The 16,775-nt window shown below is 37.5% G+C and overlaps 2 protein-coding genes and 2 long non-coding RNA genes across 7 annotated transcripts; 2 read left to right on the top strand and 2 right to left on the bottom strand.

The window, feature by feature from the left end:
- The first annotated feature begins 2,728 nt into the window (after positions 1–2,728).
- Positions 2,729–4,113, top strand: LOC124189716. 2 transcript variants are annotated; one of them, XR_006872634.1, is made up of 5 exons: positions 2,729–2,812; positions 2,870–3,001; positions 3,061–3,147; positions 3,245–3,357; positions 3,426–4,113. It is a non-coding gene; the product is annotated as an uncharacterized LOC124189716 (long non-coding RNA). The 2 variants fall into 2 exon arrangements; XR_006872635.1 differs by having other exon boundaries at positions 3,240–3,357.
- A 3,006-nt stretch (positions 4,114–7,119) lies between these two features.
- Positions 7,120–10,904, bottom strand: LOC124191552 (probable ATP-dependent RNA helicase DHX35). Its single transcript, XM_046584843.1, has 14 exons — positions 10,752–10,904; positions 10,476–10,690; positions 10,168–10,403; positions 10,005–10,089; positions 9,739–9,931; positions 9,455–9,622; positions 9,246–9,392; positions 9,034–9,175; positions 8,752–8,942; positions 8,343–8,446; positions 8,106–8,193; positions 7,824–8,033; positions 7,605–7,758; positions 7,120–7,347 (listed from the first exon to the last, which is right to left on the bottom strand). Exons 1-14 carry the CDS (start codon positions 10,771–10,773, stop codon positions 7,227–7,229), a joined length of 2,076 nt encoding a protein of 691 aa, XP_046440799.1. The 5' UTR covers positions 10,774–10,904; the 3' UTR covers positions 7,120–7,226.
- Positions 7,847–8,226, top strand: LOC124191553. The gene is made up of 2 exons (XR_006873476.1): positions 7,847–7,980; positions 8,059–8,226. It is a non-coding gene; the product is annotated as an uncharacterized LOC124191553 (long non-coding RNA).
- A 510-nt stretch (positions 10,905–11,414) lies between the features above and the next one.
- Positions 11,415–15,208, bottom strand: LOC124191551 (transcription initiation factor TFIID subunit 3-like). Of its 3 annotated transcripts, none has more exons than XM_046584840.1 (8): positions 15,029–15,208; positions 14,738–14,962; positions 14,434–14,676; positions 14,227–14,368; positions 12,427–14,166; positions 11,973–12,354; positions 11,803–11,903; positions 11,415–11,709 (listed from the first exon to the last, which is right to left on the bottom strand). In XM_046584840.1, exons 2-8 carry the CDS (start codon positions 14,898–14,900, stop codon positions 11,586–11,588), a joined length of 2,895 nt encoding a protein of 964 aa, XP_046440796.1. In that variant the 5' UTR covers positions 14,901–14,962; positions 15,029–15,208; the 3' UTR covers positions 11,415–11,585. The 3 variants fall into 3 exon arrangements, with proteins under 3 accessions (XP_046440796.1, XP_046440797.1, XP_046440798.1); XM_046584841.1 differs by having other exon boundaries at positions 14,738–14,957; positions 15,029–15,171; XM_046584842.1 differs by having other exon boundaries at positions 14,738–14,957; positions 15,024–15,159.
- Between the last annotated feature and the right edge of the window lie 1,567 nt (positions 15,209–16,775).

Raw genomic sequence — 16,775 nt, 5'->3', positions numbered from 1 at the left:
AATGCACGCCAGAGCAAGCCACTGCACGCCAGAGCACGCCAGTGCACGCAAGAGCACGCCAGTGCACGCCAGAGCACGCCAATTCACCCCAGAGCCCGCCAATGCACGCCAGAGCACGCCAGTGCACGCCAGAGCACGCTAGTGCACGCCAGAGCACGCCAGTGCACGCCAGAGCACGTCAATCTTCTGTTGCCTCGCTACCAGCAAACTGTACAGACATCAATTCGAGAATTTGATCAGTAACAATTCATGACTGAAAGTTACATAAATTCAAATTAATTATTACCTTCGCCACCTTTAACTTGACGCGCAGATGTCGCACAGCATCTGCTACTGATTGACTCAAGACTTGGGCTGCAAGTGCCACCTTCATTTTGTGCCGCTGGAAGTAGGCATGATTACGAGTCAATCGATTTCCAAGACGAAATCCAGTTTTGTTTTGGAATTCAAATAACTCCGTTATATAATTCCATTTGGCAGGAATCCTGAATCCCGGCAATAAAACTCCTTGCGGCATAGCCAATAAACCTCTTGCTAAGTTCAGCATATGACAGGCGTCGAGCATCACGTATACCGGTTCATTTGTTGACGGATGTTTGAAGTAAGGATTGAATGGCTGTCAAGTCAAGTCAAGTCATTCTTGGTGGTAACTCTGCTGTTTCGTCGCCTTGTCGTTGCTTTAGTTAATACGTCAGGTAACTTTAAATTAGCACCTAGATGTGTGGCCATTTGTATGTTTGTGGGCAAACCATCAAACACAACAGATGTCACTGTAACTCCAAAGTTGGCACATTCCACCAAAATTTCGGTTGTTAATTTGGCAAGACGCTTACTGTCAACATGGTTTGTGAAGTAGTATGCTACCGGTGTTTTCCATCGCCCATCGAGGCTTACTAGATAATAGACGAGTGCTTCAGTGGCAACGGATCCGTTCTTTTTATCACTTTCGGCAGTCGGTACGCTCGGGAACTCATCAAAACCAAAGTATTTTTTCAGCTTGCTGTCCCAGTGAATTCCTTTCTTGATCGCCATTCCATCAAGAGAAAGAGTTGCTTCTGCAGTTGTCCCTCGATTATTTTATGTTGTATTTCTGCAAGGGCGTTCTTCAGGATTCCAGATGCACAGCCGACTTTAGCCAGATGGTTCTTGATACTAGTGAGTGATGGTAGAGTGAATATTGTCCTTAACTTTTCATATCCTGCTTGAGAGTAGAAGCTTAGGTTTACTGATAGATTTCTTATGAAATCTGTGTAACGTCGACCATTTGCTGGTTTGCTATGGTTAAACTTTTCGTTTTCAAACAGCTTGCTTGCGACAGATGACATGTTGTGAACTTTTGCGAGCTCTTCTTTATACTTTCTCAGTTCAACGTAAAGTTCTTTTATCTTCACGGTCTTCATAGCAAGAGCATTAAGGGAATCTGTTAGTTTCGCGCTATTTGTTATTTCAGTCTGCATCACCGTCTCCGGAACAGTTTGTACTTGTATTGCAGTCATAGGAATCGGGACGCAAATTTCTTTTTTTTTTTCTTAATGTCTCGTTTTTCTTCTGCTGATCTGAATCGACTGTAGGAAGCATCTTTTTCTTTTCTTCTTTGTTTTATTTTTTCTAGGATCTTCAATTTCTCTTCCTCCAGCATCCGATATGCTTGTTGATGAGCAGCGTTCTCTTCTCGAAGTCTATTCAAATCATTCGTCTTGTGCTTTTCACATTCGCTCTGGATCTTCATTTGTTGTCGAAGAGTAACGTTCTCTTCTCTTAGTTCATTTAAGTCTTCCATATTTTTCTTATCACGTTCCTCCAAGACCTTAATTTTTTCCCGAAGATCAGCGTTCTCTTCTCTTAGCTCTTGAATATTGAATTCGTCTTGGCTGGTCACTCCCTGCTGGAAACTTTCCTCAAGTATGGTCAGATTATTCTCATCACTGTTCTCAGTGGTGGGCGAAGACGAGGAGCTGGCCAGACGAGTTCTCTTAGTTGGTGAGTCGTTATTCACTTCTATAAGAGTTTCTTCAAACAAGAGACGTTTCGAACTGCTATTCGCTAAACTGGAATCTATAACGGACCCAATAAGTTCTATTGAATAAGCAGTTATCACTCATTCAACGTACACCGACGTACACATATTCAACGATAAACCGAAACATTAATGAGAACTATCTGTTCACCTGCTTGCGACAATCTGACATCCAATGTTACTGGATCGAGTAAGCGGTTTTGTCGTCTATGGGAAATCTTTCTCGGTGTTAGTTTGATGTCGTTTTTGTTAAAGTGTAAAGTACACAACACTGAACTTTTTTGGGCATGAAACCCGGTGGGCAGAATTTAAGCCATATCGAACGTCGAATTTCCTCCTTGGGAAAGGTAAAGAACGAAACATTTGGGTCACTGCGCTTCGAAATACAATTAATTGCACTACAAAGAGAAGGCATCTGACTGCTGCGAATGCAACACTTAAACTAAAATAATTTATGTTAGATAAAAGTGAACCGGCACACATTTTACAGAGAAATATATAAAACCAAGGTCAAAATGGATGTTCTTTGTGCGGTAACAAGAATTCTCCGAAGACGGAGCTTCCCCCTTCATCTTGTTTTAAAGGAGCTTTCCCCCTTTAAACTTTAAAGGTTGCCGCCGTTGCCGACTATGTTACGGGCAGTGGTCGGTAGAGGCGCTAGCGTAGCGCGAAGGGTGGTAGGGAGAGAGTTTGTGGGTGGGTTCTGGTGGGGTGAATAAATGGGGCAGCGTCGACTGCTGGCTCTCCCATTGAGTTGGCCATCTCCTTATCTCTGGTTCGGTGTAAAATCGCTAGGTTCGTTGACGATGATTTAATTTTTTCGATCGTTGATTGAATATGTTTACTTTTTAGGTTTTTGAGCTTTCAGAGATGTTTGGTGTGTATTCCAACACCAGTCCGTCAGGGTCTGTTCGAGTTCTGTTGGCAAGTTCGTCTGCGACTTCATTTCCATGTATGCCAGCATGACTAGGAATCCATACGAAGGTGACTTGGGTACCTGCTGATTTTAGATTAGTTATGATGTTTAGTATCTCTGTTATTAGTGTGCTGGATTCCCATTTGAAGTTGGATATGGCCTGTATTGCTGATTTGGAGTCTGTGAGAATAGTGATATCTGGCCAGTCGAGTGGGTAAGTGAATTGTAAAGCTTGTTTAATTGTTGCTAGCTCAGCGTTGAAGCTTGTTGTGAATGCTGATAATGCTCATGCTTTTTTTCCCCTAGTTTAGGTATGTAAAAGGCACAGGAGGAAATGTTTGTGAGTTCGCAGCACGAACCATCTGTGTAAATGGTTAGGTTATCTGTGGGTTCATTTTCCATCAGCTTTCTAAATATTTCTTGGGTAAGTTGGGGTTTATTTATCGCTGCTTTTTTAGATAGTGGGAATAACTTGGTTTTTATTTCGAATAGGTTCCAAGGGGCTATAGGCTCTATCCAGGGATTGTAGCTCGGCATTAGGGAGAAACATTCTTCGGAGTTGATACGCATCTTATTTAAATGGGGGATTACTGCCGGTATGCTTCTGGGTTTCCAGGTTTTAATGTTGTTCAGTGTATTTTGGATTGTGGAGTAGGCTGGGTTCCATGGCTTGGTGTTGAGTTTGTTTAGGTATCTTGATGCTAAGAGATCCCACCTATCTTTGATTGAGGTTAGTCCTGTTTCAAGGTAGATAAGGGAGGTGGGTAATATTTAATTATAGAACGTCTATTGTTTTATTGATTCCGATAATTTTGTCATTAAAAATATTCAGATTTTTAAAAATATTTCAATTTAGCATGAATACTGTCGTCGGGGGTTATTTTGAACATGCAATGTGGGGTAAAATTACACTGCAAGGGGGATACGGAGAAAAAGCACATTGGGGAAAACACTCCCTTTTTAACGGCGTCGCCCCAAATTGTCCAACTGGGTTCAACCCTTATTTTTATTTTGAAATTTAAGCAACTAATTGCTTGAATTTAAAATAGGTTTTTAGACAAAAGATAAAAAAAACATTACAAGATTCCTTCAGTAATATCCTTCGGTAATTTTTTTAAACGTTAAAGAGACAGAAAATAAAGGTTATGGTAGATTAATACATACTATAACGTTTGGAAAATTCTGTTTCCCTTTATTCTCTTTCATACTTGATTCTTTATAACTAATTGACAAATAATCTGTTAATATTATGAGTGGTGCGACTTAGGTGTGGCGGAGGCTTCGCCCCGCCACCCCACGTCGCACTTCATGTTTAGATTAAGTTATAGCAACATTTATTACTATAGTAACATGGAATTGGAAAAATTATTAGTTACATATAAACTATAAAGAAATGGATGTGCTCTTATAGCAGTTAGATTAAACCACCACTGAAAAAATCTTAATTCAGGCATATAACCTAAGTGTTTTACGACCGGTTCCGAAATCGATACCGATAGTAGCGTCGCTAGCGATATTACCGGACCACGCTTTCCCTTAGACTTTACGTAAATGTTGGTCTAATGGTTAGCAAGCCGGGTAGCCACTCACATGGTTCGAGGTTCGAATCTCGATGAAGTCATTGAGGAAATATAAATTTGTAACTTTTGAAAAATTACACTTAAAACACTTTCGGAGGTTAATGCAAGTGGAAGATCGGTGGTAACTCTTCACGACCGCCAAAAGATCTTGATGACTGTGGAGAGGACAAGGGAAGAAGAGAGACATGACCCAGAGCTTCAAAATGAGTATGATCAAACATTTTTAAAATGTTCCTCAACTTCTTGGTTGATGACTAACTGTTAAAAAAAAGGGGAATAGAAATTTTACTTGATCAAAAAATTTATTAAAATCAAGATCATCATTTATGTTGAATGTTCCTCTACTTCTTGGTTGATGACTAACTGTTAAAAAAAGGGGAATAGAAATTTTACTTGATCAAAAAATTTATTAAAATCAAGATCATCATTTATTAAAAACAGTAAACAAAAAGAGGCAATAATAAGAACAATAAAGACGAAATCGAACAAGAACAATAAAAATCAAATCAAATATCATCAAAATATCAATATCATATCATCAAAACTTGTCTTGCTAGGAAAGATTCAAACTTTTTTTCTTTTTGTTTACACTGCTGAGCACTCACTGCACTGACAGTTGGAAGGTTAAGCAAACAAAAGCGAAGTCACTGCCTAGGATTCGGCAACCAGCTAGGTAACAAATACGCAAATTAAATTTTTAAAACAGTAATTAAAACAAATGAAAAAATCGTTCCGCAATGTATCAAATTTTGACAGAATTATGTACAAAATTTGGTGACGATTGGTCATTCAGGGAAGAAACGTATAAAGGAACACTAAATGGACATTAAACCCTCTGAATTTCACTACTAGCTACTACTACCCTACCCCCTATACCCCACACCCTATATTGTTAAGGACCTTCGTATATAAATATACCTCAGGGACAAATTTATGTATGTTATTTGTTTTCACTGAAACTGACGAACAGATTGTTTTTGGGGGTTGTCCAATATTACATCCAACTCGTCCAATTTTACCCCCCATTTTTTTTATTTTCATTATTTGTTCCTGTTTTTCTAAATGATATAATTAAATAAAGTCGACACGGGGAATCTTGAAAAAGATAAAGAACATAGTTGGAACCATAAGCTATTAGTTTATCAATTTTTTCATTATATTGCAACAAATTTCTGAATAATGGATAAAAAAACAAAATTTGTCCAAGATAACCCCGCCCTCCCTCACAGTCAAACCCAAGCCCAACCAAACTAGAAGCAGAAGAATGTTTACGTCATGTGAGTAACTTATTTAATTACAAAAAATGATACATAAAAATATAAATTTCTTCAAACAAAACGGAATAACGTAATCTTGTTCAGTTTTTAGGCTAGTATTGCTATATAAGTATTACTATGGGGCTCTTTCACATCTGTTTTATTTAGCCGATTTATCTGGCAACGCAGCATGGTTCGAGACTTTTGTAGGGCAAAAACGGGGAGAAGAGGGAGAATGGGAGGAATGGGAGGGAGGAGGGCGTCCTCCCATTCTCCCTCTTCTCCCCGTTTTTGCCCTACAAAAGTCTCGAACCATGCTGCGTTGCCAGATAAATCGGCTAAATAAAACAGATGTGAAAGAGCCCTATATAACTTACGGGTCATTCCGCCGAGTTTCGAAATTTTTCGTCGCAAAAAAATAGATTTGCTTTATTTTTTTATCGCGTGTTCTTCATAACATGAAGAATTATTGTACCACAGGATTTTTTTATCGTGAACGAGAAACCTTCAATTAAATGTTAAAGTTTTGCGCTTTTTTACAAATTTTATGCACGTTTTTTTTCATTTAAATGACTGCGCAGGTCATTTAAGTTAATTTTAAAATTTTGAAAAAATAACGATAAAAAGAAAAAAAATTTCTCTTTCTAATGATGTATTTGGAACTTTTAAAAAAATTTTGTCTTCATGGAGCAATCTCAGTTCAAAGATTTTTAAAAATAATCAGCTGATCAAATCTGGTCTTTTGGATCGAATTTAAATTTGTACGAGTTCTTTTAGAAATATATTTTTACTACATTTTTAGTTAAATAGGGAAGTCTACAAAAGAAAAACAAACGAAATGGACGACACGATTTAAGGGCCAAAAACTTATTTTATTTGTTGTTCCCCTATTACTTGGACTTTTTCAGTATTTTTTTTTAAGATGCGCATTAGTAACGACCATAACAGGTAATTTTTTTTATGCAATCCCTCGGTCGCAAGATGACGAAAAACGGCGGGTGCCAACTTACACACTACCCTACTTGCCCCGCTCTCCCTATCTGTTTTATTATGGGTTTAATGAAAAGAAAATTCCTTGGAAAATTCAAGAGTTCACGCTCGATAACGCTTGTTACTCGAGCGGATCACGAACACCAAACTGTAAAATGGGGGGGGGGGGGGGCATCTTGTCATGTCGGGGGCCAGTTGCAAATAAGGAGATGAGGGCAGCACGTACACTGAACTGTAAAATTGGGGGGAGGGCACACAGGAATGGAAAACATTGGATGAATGAAATATAAAAAGATTTTGACATTAGTTTTACATGATAACACAAACTAAAAAGTAAAAACATCAAAACGAGACTTTTCCTTCACGTGATGATGTTCATTGTATTTTCTTATTTTTCCCGGTGCGTTGTATTACTAATTACTTGTACGAAAACAAATATTCTGCATAATGGTAATATTTTAAATTGTTCATCGTTCGGTAACTTTTTGAAAGTAGTGAGGTGCTAATTCTTCCAACCAAATTTGATCGATTACTGTGATATCTCTCATGAATAGTTGGGTGGTCTGCAAAACCTCACCAAAAACAACCCTAAAATGAAGAGTTCGGTTGCGTTTAGATGTGTAACAAAGGTAGCGTAATGATTAACACAAAATGAAATCATTTAATTCCGTAATCTATCAGCTAAAATATATGTGATTCAGTTTAGTGATTCAGAATCGCTGTGAAATTATTAAAATTTTGTTAATACATTATTGAACGCCTCACTGGATTTCATAAATATTACTAAGACAAATTTAATCTCGAATCTCCTATGAAACGACAAATAACAGATTATGTGAACTAACCATGGTGCTTTCTCCTCCGTAAACAAAATGGAGTGTGGATGAACTTGAAGAACAATATCGGCTAACACTGTTTTATATTGTCCACTTGGATGAAGGTATGCTGTGTTTGGGAAAAAGCTCGATGCTATGCAACGAAGTACGGGCTCAAGTTCTCCTAAAAATTTTAAATACCGTTCAATTAATTTTAATTTAGTTATTTAAAAAATGTAAAATAATAACCTTCAGCTGATGAAATTCGTATGCCTAGCCGCTGAAGCAATTTAATTAATTGGTCACGTAACAGGACTACCCGCTTGAGCGACTTTTTATTGAGGTAATTTGATTGACACCATCTGGAACACTCTCCATGTTTGGCAAACGCAGATACCACATTAAGGTAAGTAATTAGATCTCCTTCTTGTGCATCAAATTTTCGTCTAGCGACGCGAGCTAAAAAAATGCTAAATCATTACAGATTCGGAAATATCAATTTGTTTTGCTCTCTCCGTCAATAGGCCATACCTTTAATACTTTCTTGTCCTCGTGTTGGATAATAGAAGAGAGCTTGGACCTGCATCGCTGCTACAATCGATGCAATTTCCATTGAACACTAATTAATGGCAATAAAACAATTATATTGAAATTGTCATTGTTCAATTGTGAACTTAGTATAAAGCATAAAGTTCATTTCAGAGGTTTCCTAAGTGGCACACTGTGACGAATTTGCAAAATAATTTCATTGCCTTCATAACATGTCACCTTGAAATCCTTTGAAGAAAGTAGCATTTTGCTCATTATAGGTTCCACTGGGAATTCCGCTATCTTCAATCCTGCATCTGTTAGTCGTCCAGATGTATCAATGGCTGTGAAACATGGGTAAAACCGTAAGCAGTTAGTCAATAGCAAGTAAATATATACATAGTAAAGAAACTAACGACTATTAGTAAAAAAAAACGAATGTCTTGTAAGAACGCTTCAAGCATTACTTAAAAATGAGATATAAATATTATCAGAACATATACTAAGATTGTATGTGATTTCAAAGAAGAAAATTCAACATTAGTCCTGTGCTAATCATTTACAGGTGAAACCCCACCACATTACAATAATGAGAAATTTGACATTTGAATCCACTTCTTGCCCGTTTTTATAATCTACTGTATATTACCTTTTAAGGCAAACAATAGCTCTAAGGCTATAGCAAGATGTCGAGCTGGCGGGGGGCTTGGAAAATCAAAATGAATGACATCGTCAACACCTAGAGCTTTTAATTGCAAAACTGCGGACGACAAATTACTTCGTTGCACTTCCGGTGGTGTAAATCGATTCAGAGTGTAAAAATAATCTTCAGTGTACAGCCTTTTACAAAAAAGCATAATAAACATGCACAAAATATACTGTTAACTCTTAAAAGATTTTTGGTTGATAAAGGAGAGCAAGGTATGTTTACCGGTAGACTTTTCCAGCTCTAATCCGCCCAGCTCTACCAGCTCGTTGTTGGGCAGAAGCTTGAGAAATGGGAACAACAACTAGAGCATCGGTCTGAGTATCCGCGTTGAACCACTTCAATTTCACAAATCCACAATCGATGACTGCAATATGATGAAACGCACAATTAATTGAATCTAAAATATTAAAAGCAAATCCATGCGTGAGAATTACCATAAACAATTCCAGGAATAGTAATAGAAGCCTCAGCTACGTTTGTCGCAACCACAATTTTTCTTCTTCCGGGTGGAGAACGTTGAAACACTTGTAACTGGTCTTCATTCGATAATCCTCCATGCATCGCTAAAACAGACAATTTATCTGGAGAATTTTTTCAGAAATTTTTTATTTGTTATTTTTAAATAGGATTGCAAACGAATAACCTATGTTTGCGGAATCAGCTATTGTGTTTGCATGTTCTTTTAAAAGTCGCACCGCAGTTTCCACTTCTTCATAGCCAGTTAGAAAAACTAATACATCACCCGAAGGTTCCCGAATTGATATTTTAATAACAGTGTCGACACTAGCTTTTAAGTAATCAGGAACCGGATCTGGAAAGAGGTGTTAGTGAAGTGTGAAAGAAGTTAAGTATTAGTCTTAATAAGTATAACTCACATTGTGTAAGATATAATAATTCTTAAACTATATCACTTAGATCTATTTTTACCTTGAGCATAAAAAATGTCAACAGGATAACACCTGCCAACAACATTCATAATAACTGTAGACCCCACTTGATATTGAGCCGGGTTAGATCTTTCCAAACGAGATTTTTTATTCTTGTTCAGTTCAAAGTAGTTTTTTAGCTCTTCAGCGTCCAAAGTGGCAGAAGATATAACAAGACGCAGTTCGGGCCGTTTCTGTAATAAATAAAAACCGGAAATAGCACATGTAAGTTATGTTACTAATACATCACAGTTAAAGATGTTATACCTTACAGATTTTCTTTAACAAACTAAGAAGTATATCAGTGTTTAAGGATCTCTCATGGACTTCGTCAATCATGATTAAGCTATACCTATGTTTCATGATGAAAATAAATTATAAATGTAACATACAGCACATATAAGCTACAATACAATTTTTTTTTTTTTACTTTTTCAGCAATGGATCAGTAAGCATTTCCCTTAAGAGCATACCATCAGTGACGAACTTCAACTTAGTTTTCTCTGAAATCCGCTCATCAAATCTGATTGAGTAGCCAACTGATTGACCTAAAGATGTTCCCATCTCATCTGCAACTCTTGCTGCAAGACTTAATGCAGCTACTCTGCGAGGTTGAGTTACAGCAATAACTGTACCATCACATCCCCATCCAGATTCTAGGAGATACTGGTTTGAAGAAAAAAATGACACAAAAATTTAAATCGATAAAATTAACAACTTCAAGAGAATCATGCTTACTTGGGGAACCTGAGTACTTTTTCCACTTCCTGTTTCACCAATTAGAATAAGAAACTGGTGTGTTTCAAGCAAGTATAACACTTGGTCACGGTTTTCGAAGATTGGCAGTCTTCTTCGTTGATTCTCTATAGACTGCGAACGATGAGGATTATAAACAAAATTAGTTGATTCATCACTGTTGAAATCTGGTCTTTCTTCCCTCAAATCCGACACATCTACAAGAAATTAAAATAACATAATAACTTTGTATCAATAAAGTACCGTAATTGAACGTACCAGAGTTAGGTTTAACAAACATTATCTAATTAAATAGAATAACACAAATAGCAAATAGCTTATTTTGTTTGTATATTCGTCTCGGTTGTTTGGTACTCATCGACTACGTAGCCATCTAGTGCGATCATCATTCATCACCCTAAGCAACATGGTCGAGCAGGATTTCGGTGAAGAGTTCGGTGCTTTAATCGACGAATCGCGCAGTCGCTTTTTCTCTATTTTTTCGCGAATCAATTTTTGGAACCCAATAGCGGCACTGCGGCAGAAAGATGGATAAAAAGGGTGTCGAGGACGAAGTACAGATATGTACAATTAAATATTTATAAGGATATATTACTATACCCCACTTTCATGAATTTCAGTATTTAGTATGAAACGCTTGCTGGATTTCTGTTAGGTTTGGCGCTGCTCCTAAAACAGTAATATAAACAATGTTCACTAAAAAATGTTATATTTACATTTTGTTTGAGGTTAAAATGCTATTTTAACTGTACTATTACAGTACGCACGGCAAATCATGTTGGGAATTCAGAAAAATTGGGATGTTATAGCCATGCATCGTCAGGAAGTTCTCATGAAAAAACTCTCTGCTTTCCCTTGATTTTAGAATCATGGGTTGCCATCTTCGAATAAAGTAATCCTTATAAGAAACATAACCTTAAATCGATCGAAAAAAGTTCATATTTATTTAACATCCTCGGCGTCACCACCACAAAAATAATTCCATTCAATCCTCCCCCCCGCCAAAAAAAAAAAATAAAATTTACGTTAACTTGGCAGAAACAAAGATAAATCTGCCAAATTATACAAAAATAATGTACAGAAACATGTAGTTTAGACCGATTTCTTTTTCCTTCCTTTTTTCTTGTCCTTCAAAGAGCCTTGCTTTTTTGCTATGCAGCGTTGACAAAACCAACTTTCTGTTTCAGCAGGTGGAACTCGAATCCCGACGCAAACCCTAATCATGTTTGTGTTAATATAAATTAGTTCGGGTTTTTCCCGGTACATAAATTATGTTTTGTTTTAGTGAAGAGAAAAACTATACAATTACCAGTGGTACCAGTCGTCACATTCATCACAGCCTATCATTGGAGTTCCATCGTCTTGACGGCCGCAAGCTGGACATATCCATATCTTGTTCCCGAATTCGTCCTTAAACATTTATTTTTGCAAAGGTAAAAAAGTAATAAAACAGTAATTTGGCCAGAGATTATTACTTACATAGTAAGAACCAACTGTTTCTGTAATAACCGCTACATCTCCAACACCAAGTTTCTCGGCTTTTTTCTTCTCTTTTTCTTTTGTGACTCGAGGAGGTTTTTGAGGTTTTTCACGTCTGACTTTCGGAGATGGACTAGGTGTACGAGGGGACCCTGGGGGAGCCGTTTGAGAAGTAGATGGAGACTCCAACGAGGTTTCCCCGCAAGGTTTGATAGCTGGAGTCTCCTTCACAGTTTTTACCAGTTTAGGAGGCCGTGTAACCAAAGCAGAAAATTTTGCAACTTCGACAGAAGGTTGGACAGGCGATTGCGATATTACGTCTCGGTTCCCACTTGCAGCCGTAGTGAAATTTCCCTCTCTGCCAGCCATGGCTTTAAATATTCTAATACAGAAACATATGCAAAAGAAATTTCAAGCGAAGGTATTTTAAAAGAAGAGAAATGAAAATGGTTACAGTTTTGGAGTAGAATCTGGCGTGGGCGGATTTGGTGAAGTAGGTGCAGCTGCAAATTTAAATGTTATTTTAGGGACAGTTATTTCTTCTTTCTCCTTACATTTGTCCTTTTCTTTGTCTTTGTCTTTGTCTTTTTTTTCTTTTTTCTTTTCCCGTTTGGTTTTTCGTTCTTGCTCGTCAGAAACCTTAACTTTGATTTTTTTCTCCTTTTTCTTTTTCTCTTTTTCTTTCTTATCTCTTTTTTCTTTCTTTTTCGATAAAGTAGCGTCACTTTCACAAGTGTCTATATGTAACGATGATTCAGGGAGGCTGTCAACAATATTAGGAGACTTGGTAGCTGGAGACGGTGACGGAAGTATTTTATTGGTGGAATCCCCTTTGGGTGTTGTGCTAAAATCGGATGGCGATACGTTGGTAGGTATGGGTCCTAAGCTTGCCAACATATTCGAAGGAGAAATCCCTAAAGGTGATCTTAGTCCCAAGGGAGGTACTCCCAATAAATTGAATGGGACATTTTGAATAAATGGCTGGGAAACCAATCCGGGAACAGGAAAATGAGGGGAGAAGGGGAAAAAAGATTTCGGAATCGATGGAATGGGTGATTCAGCGTGCACTGGTGGTGGTACTACTTCAGATATTTGAGATTCACTTATTTCGGGCGTCATCATTCGAGAAGGGCGACCTCGTTTCCTTTTAGGTAGGTCAACACCATGATCAGTCACCATCTTGGCTTGATTTTGGCTTGATTTTCCACCACTTGTTGAATCGCTCTGAAACGACGATTCCTCCTTTGAGCTCGCAGGATCTCCTTTAAAAAAATCAGCCCCTGGTCTCCCCTTACTTTGACCGTCTACAATACCGATTTCGGAAGCAAATCCATGACGATCCTTTTTATTTTTTAGCTTGCGTTCTTTTTTCGAAACCTTGGTTTTTTCAATGGGGAAAACTTCACTGTTTGAAGAAAGCGACGCTATATCCGAAAACCCTTTAAATGCAACTTCATCGAACGATGCATTGGATCCTTTTTCAGACTCGTTGGTTTCCGGGGGAACGCGGTGCGGTGGTGGCACAGCGACGCGTGATGCCTGATTATCAATGTCTTTGGTTTTAGAAAGTTTTTTGAAAATATTCAACTTTTGCTTAGTGGAATCAACTGGTGTGATTGATTCTGAAGGTTTAAACGATGTAGACTTCTCTTTTTCAAAGAATGCAAATTCTTCCAACAATTTTTCCTTTCGTTTCTTCTTCATTTTCTCTTTTTCTTGTTCTTTCGCAATAATTTTGTCTTTCTCAGCCTTTTCCTTCTCCTTTTCCCGTTCCTTTTCGACCTCCCTTTCCCTTTCCTTTTCTTGTTCTTTTACACGTTCCTTGTCTTTGTTTCGTTCTCTCTTTCCTTCTTTTTCAACATCTGCCTCTTTGGTTGGTTCGAGTTGTAATTTTTTTCCTTCTTCGTTTTCAACTTCACGGTCTTTAATGATTTCATTTAATTTTTTCACTAAATCTGAATCCTTTTCATCGCATTTTCTCGAATTCTCGTCAGCTTTTTTAATGCCTTCAAACAGTTTCTTCATGTTAATTTTTTTCTCAGTAGGGAGGTTTTCTAATTCGGTTTCAGGACATATTTTTCGAATTTTGGTTTCTGGTAACTTTCCTTCTCTTGAGGAAGAGAGATACCCTGAAGTTGTCATCATTACACTGGATATTTCTCTTATTGGTTGCCCATCATCACCCAACCACCCCCTAAAAGACAGAAATGATTTAAATATAAGTAATCTAATATCACAAGGTGTGTTTTAATACCCTTTCCGCTTCTCAGCCCCATCAGGTCTTTTAAAAGAATAAGAATGTGGAGACAAACTTGTAATTTGTTCCACATTTTCTTGAATAGAAACATTAAGACTTTCAGCAATTTCTGTTTCATCCCCTGAAACTTTGTCTTCACCTATAAATAATTTAGTTTGTAATTATTAGCTGGAAAATATATGGAAAACCATTTATATATCTCACCAAGGATTATATGCTGCATTGGAGGTAAATGTTCATGAATGTGAACAGGCCTGGAAAGGACTTCATGGCTTCCTGGTTTAAGGAAATTCAATGCATGTTCTCTGGGTATGGGTATTGCAGAAATGTCTTCATTGAAAGGTGTAGGTTCAACATTGCAAACATAGTCGGAAAGGTCAGGTATAGAGATACCCATATCTCGAAAAACCAAACCTAAGTCATCTAAATTTGGAACTGTGCGTCCAACTTCAAATAAAACCATTTTTAGTAGCATTAAACTTGTATAAATATTTGGAGTATGAATTACATTGTTCTGAATATCTGTGCAATGAATGGCCTGTTTCAGTCAAGTATTTCTGAAGAACTTCAGTAAGTAAGTCTAAAGAAGAGGCATGAATCCCATTCCAGCCAATATTATGGCTGCAATGTCCAACAACTTGTCGTAAAACTTCATTCTGAAACTCATTCATTTCGGCCGAAGTTTTATACCTAACCTCTTGAGTCTTGAGGAAGGACCAAATGAATTGCTATACTAGAATGTATTTTTACAAAAAAAATTTAAATTCAAATTTTTTTTAAACTTTTTTTACTACCTTACTTCATACACTGTAGGCCTAATTATTTTAAATATATTTTGGGAAATTCAGGAAATTCTTTCACTAGATCACAAAACCAATGTATACACAAAAACAAGGTCTCTGGGAATGTGACGCCGTCCAAAGACCTAGCGTGCAGACGATAAATATGCCAATGAATTCTATTTACATGGTGTATTAGTATGGTGGGGGAACTTCGGCTATCTCGGCTGAAGCCAGTGGTCACCTATGATCAGCGCTGCCTGGTGGACAATTTTGAGAATTGAACCAATGACATGCCAAAGAATTGAACCAAGAATAGGTGACCAGCCCTGCAATTGGCTTGCCTTTTGCACTAAGCTCCGCCTCTTGTCCGGAAACTGGCTTCATTCGAGATAGCCGATTCCAACAAAAGTTCCCCCACCATACTAATACACCATGCTATTTATCTATTGCCATGTCGGTGGCGCGGGGGCCATAGAGTTAGGATGGTTAGAACTTAGAAGGCAATGGCCGATTGGCAGTCAGTTGTAAAAACCCGCCATCTAGCGACGTCTGGTGATGGCTATGGCACTCTCTGAAGTTGAAGTGAACTCTTGTGCTGAATCTGAATGGCATCTCTCATGGTACCTCAAAGGCCTGCTTTTGCTTGCCCTTGAGGTGCGAGGTTCTCGTAGAAAATGAGAAGAAATAAAAAAAACCAAAAACACGAAAATGAATCCCTTGCTGCGCGCGCGAGTTTCCCGATAGGGCTTTTTTTGCGGAGTTTAGGTGTCTTTTTAGTTTTGGGTTCGATATTTTTTTTCGATTAATCGTTTTCGTTAGGGAATAAAAAAAGCCTCATAACAATAGGAAAGGGAAAAAAAATTGCTAACCGAAATGAATCCGCCCAAAAAATTAAAAACCTACGCGCGAGGTCGAATCGAAGGTATGGGGTGTGTGTGACAGTAAATATAAAGTAAATAAAGTATGCACCATGGAAATAAACATTCGTGTACAACAAAACCCGCAGTGATGACACCATTGAATTCGGAGAACGGGAAGAACATGTTTCGAACTGCGGTGGAAGAGGTTATCCATCAGCAATTTGCGAAAGTTTATACTCGAGCTACCTAAAGAAGTTTCAAATTTGGATGCGGAATTTTATCTGTGGAAGTTAGTTTTGCCAGCTGCAAGCCTGCAACTGTTGTAGTGTTTTTTTTAGTTGTGGTTTTTTTATCGTTTCCAAAAGAAAATAATACCAAATTCCTTCAGCTGTCCGAGAAGTGTGTGGAATTCAAAACAAAAATGAAAACCATTGAAAAAATTATTAAAACTATTAAAAACGGAAGTAATCGAAATAATGTAATTTCTAGTTAATTTTACTATTCCGGCAGTCCTATCCACTGAGGAAAATTTTATTTACGATATCTTCTCCAATTACTTTATACAGAGTGATAGAGACTACCCTGTATCACTCTGCTTTATAATAGGAAATGTTTCTTTATTTCTTATTGGTCAACCTTGTTTTTATACTTTTAAAAGTTTCATCTGTTTGAAATTTTTATCATCGGTATTACCATTTCTACCGGATTTTAATCAAATAAAAAGTTAACAAACGATAATTCTAAAAATTTTCTGTTATTACGCATGGTTCCCTATTCACGGATGCACTTCTAGCTTTTTCACACTCTTCCTATAACCATCGCCTATAACGTGCTGCCACCAACTCGTTATTCACGGAATCACTTCTAACTTTTTCCACATTCTTCCGTATCGCCACCACCCTTC

The sequence above is a fragment of the Daphnia pulex genome, chromosome 3, assembly GCF_021134715.1.
Source record: "Daphnia pulex isolate KAP4 chromosome 3, ASM2113471v1".
Lineage (NCBI taxonomy): Eukaryota > Metazoa > Arthropoda > Branchiopoda > Diplostraca > Daphniidae > Daphnia > Daphnia pulex.
This window is presented reverse-complemented; position numbering and strand designations above follow the sequence as displayed.

What these genes read in the sequence shown, in the direction of transcription:
- LOC124191552 (XM_046584843.1), bottom strand. Translation starts at nt 10,773, where the DNA reads ATGTTTGTTAAACCTAACTCTG. An exon ending in TGTTAAAGAAAATCTGTAAG is followed by an intron (nt 9,932 to 10,004) that starts GTATAACATCTT and finishes TATTTATTACAG; the next exon opens with AAACGGCCCGAACTGCGTCT. An exon ending in AGAGCTGGAAAAGTCTACCG is followed by an intron (nt 8,943 to 9,033) that starts GTAAACATACCT and finishes TTTTTGTAAAAG; the next exon opens with GCTGTACACTGAAGATTATT.
- LOC124191551 (XM_046584840.1), bottom strand. Translation starts at nt 14,900, where the DNA reads ATGAATGAGTTTCAGAATGAAGTTTTACGACAAGTTGTTGGACATTGC. An exon ending in AATGCAGCATATAATCCTTG is followed by an intron (nt 14,369 to 14,433) that starts GTGAGATATATA and finishes AATTATTTATAG; the next exon opens with GTGAAGACAAAGTTTCAGGG. An exon ending in TGTGACGACTGGTACCACTG is followed by an intron (nt 11,710 to 11,802) that starts GTAATTGTATAG and finishes AAACATGATTAG; the next exon opens with GGTTTGCGTCGGGATTCGAG.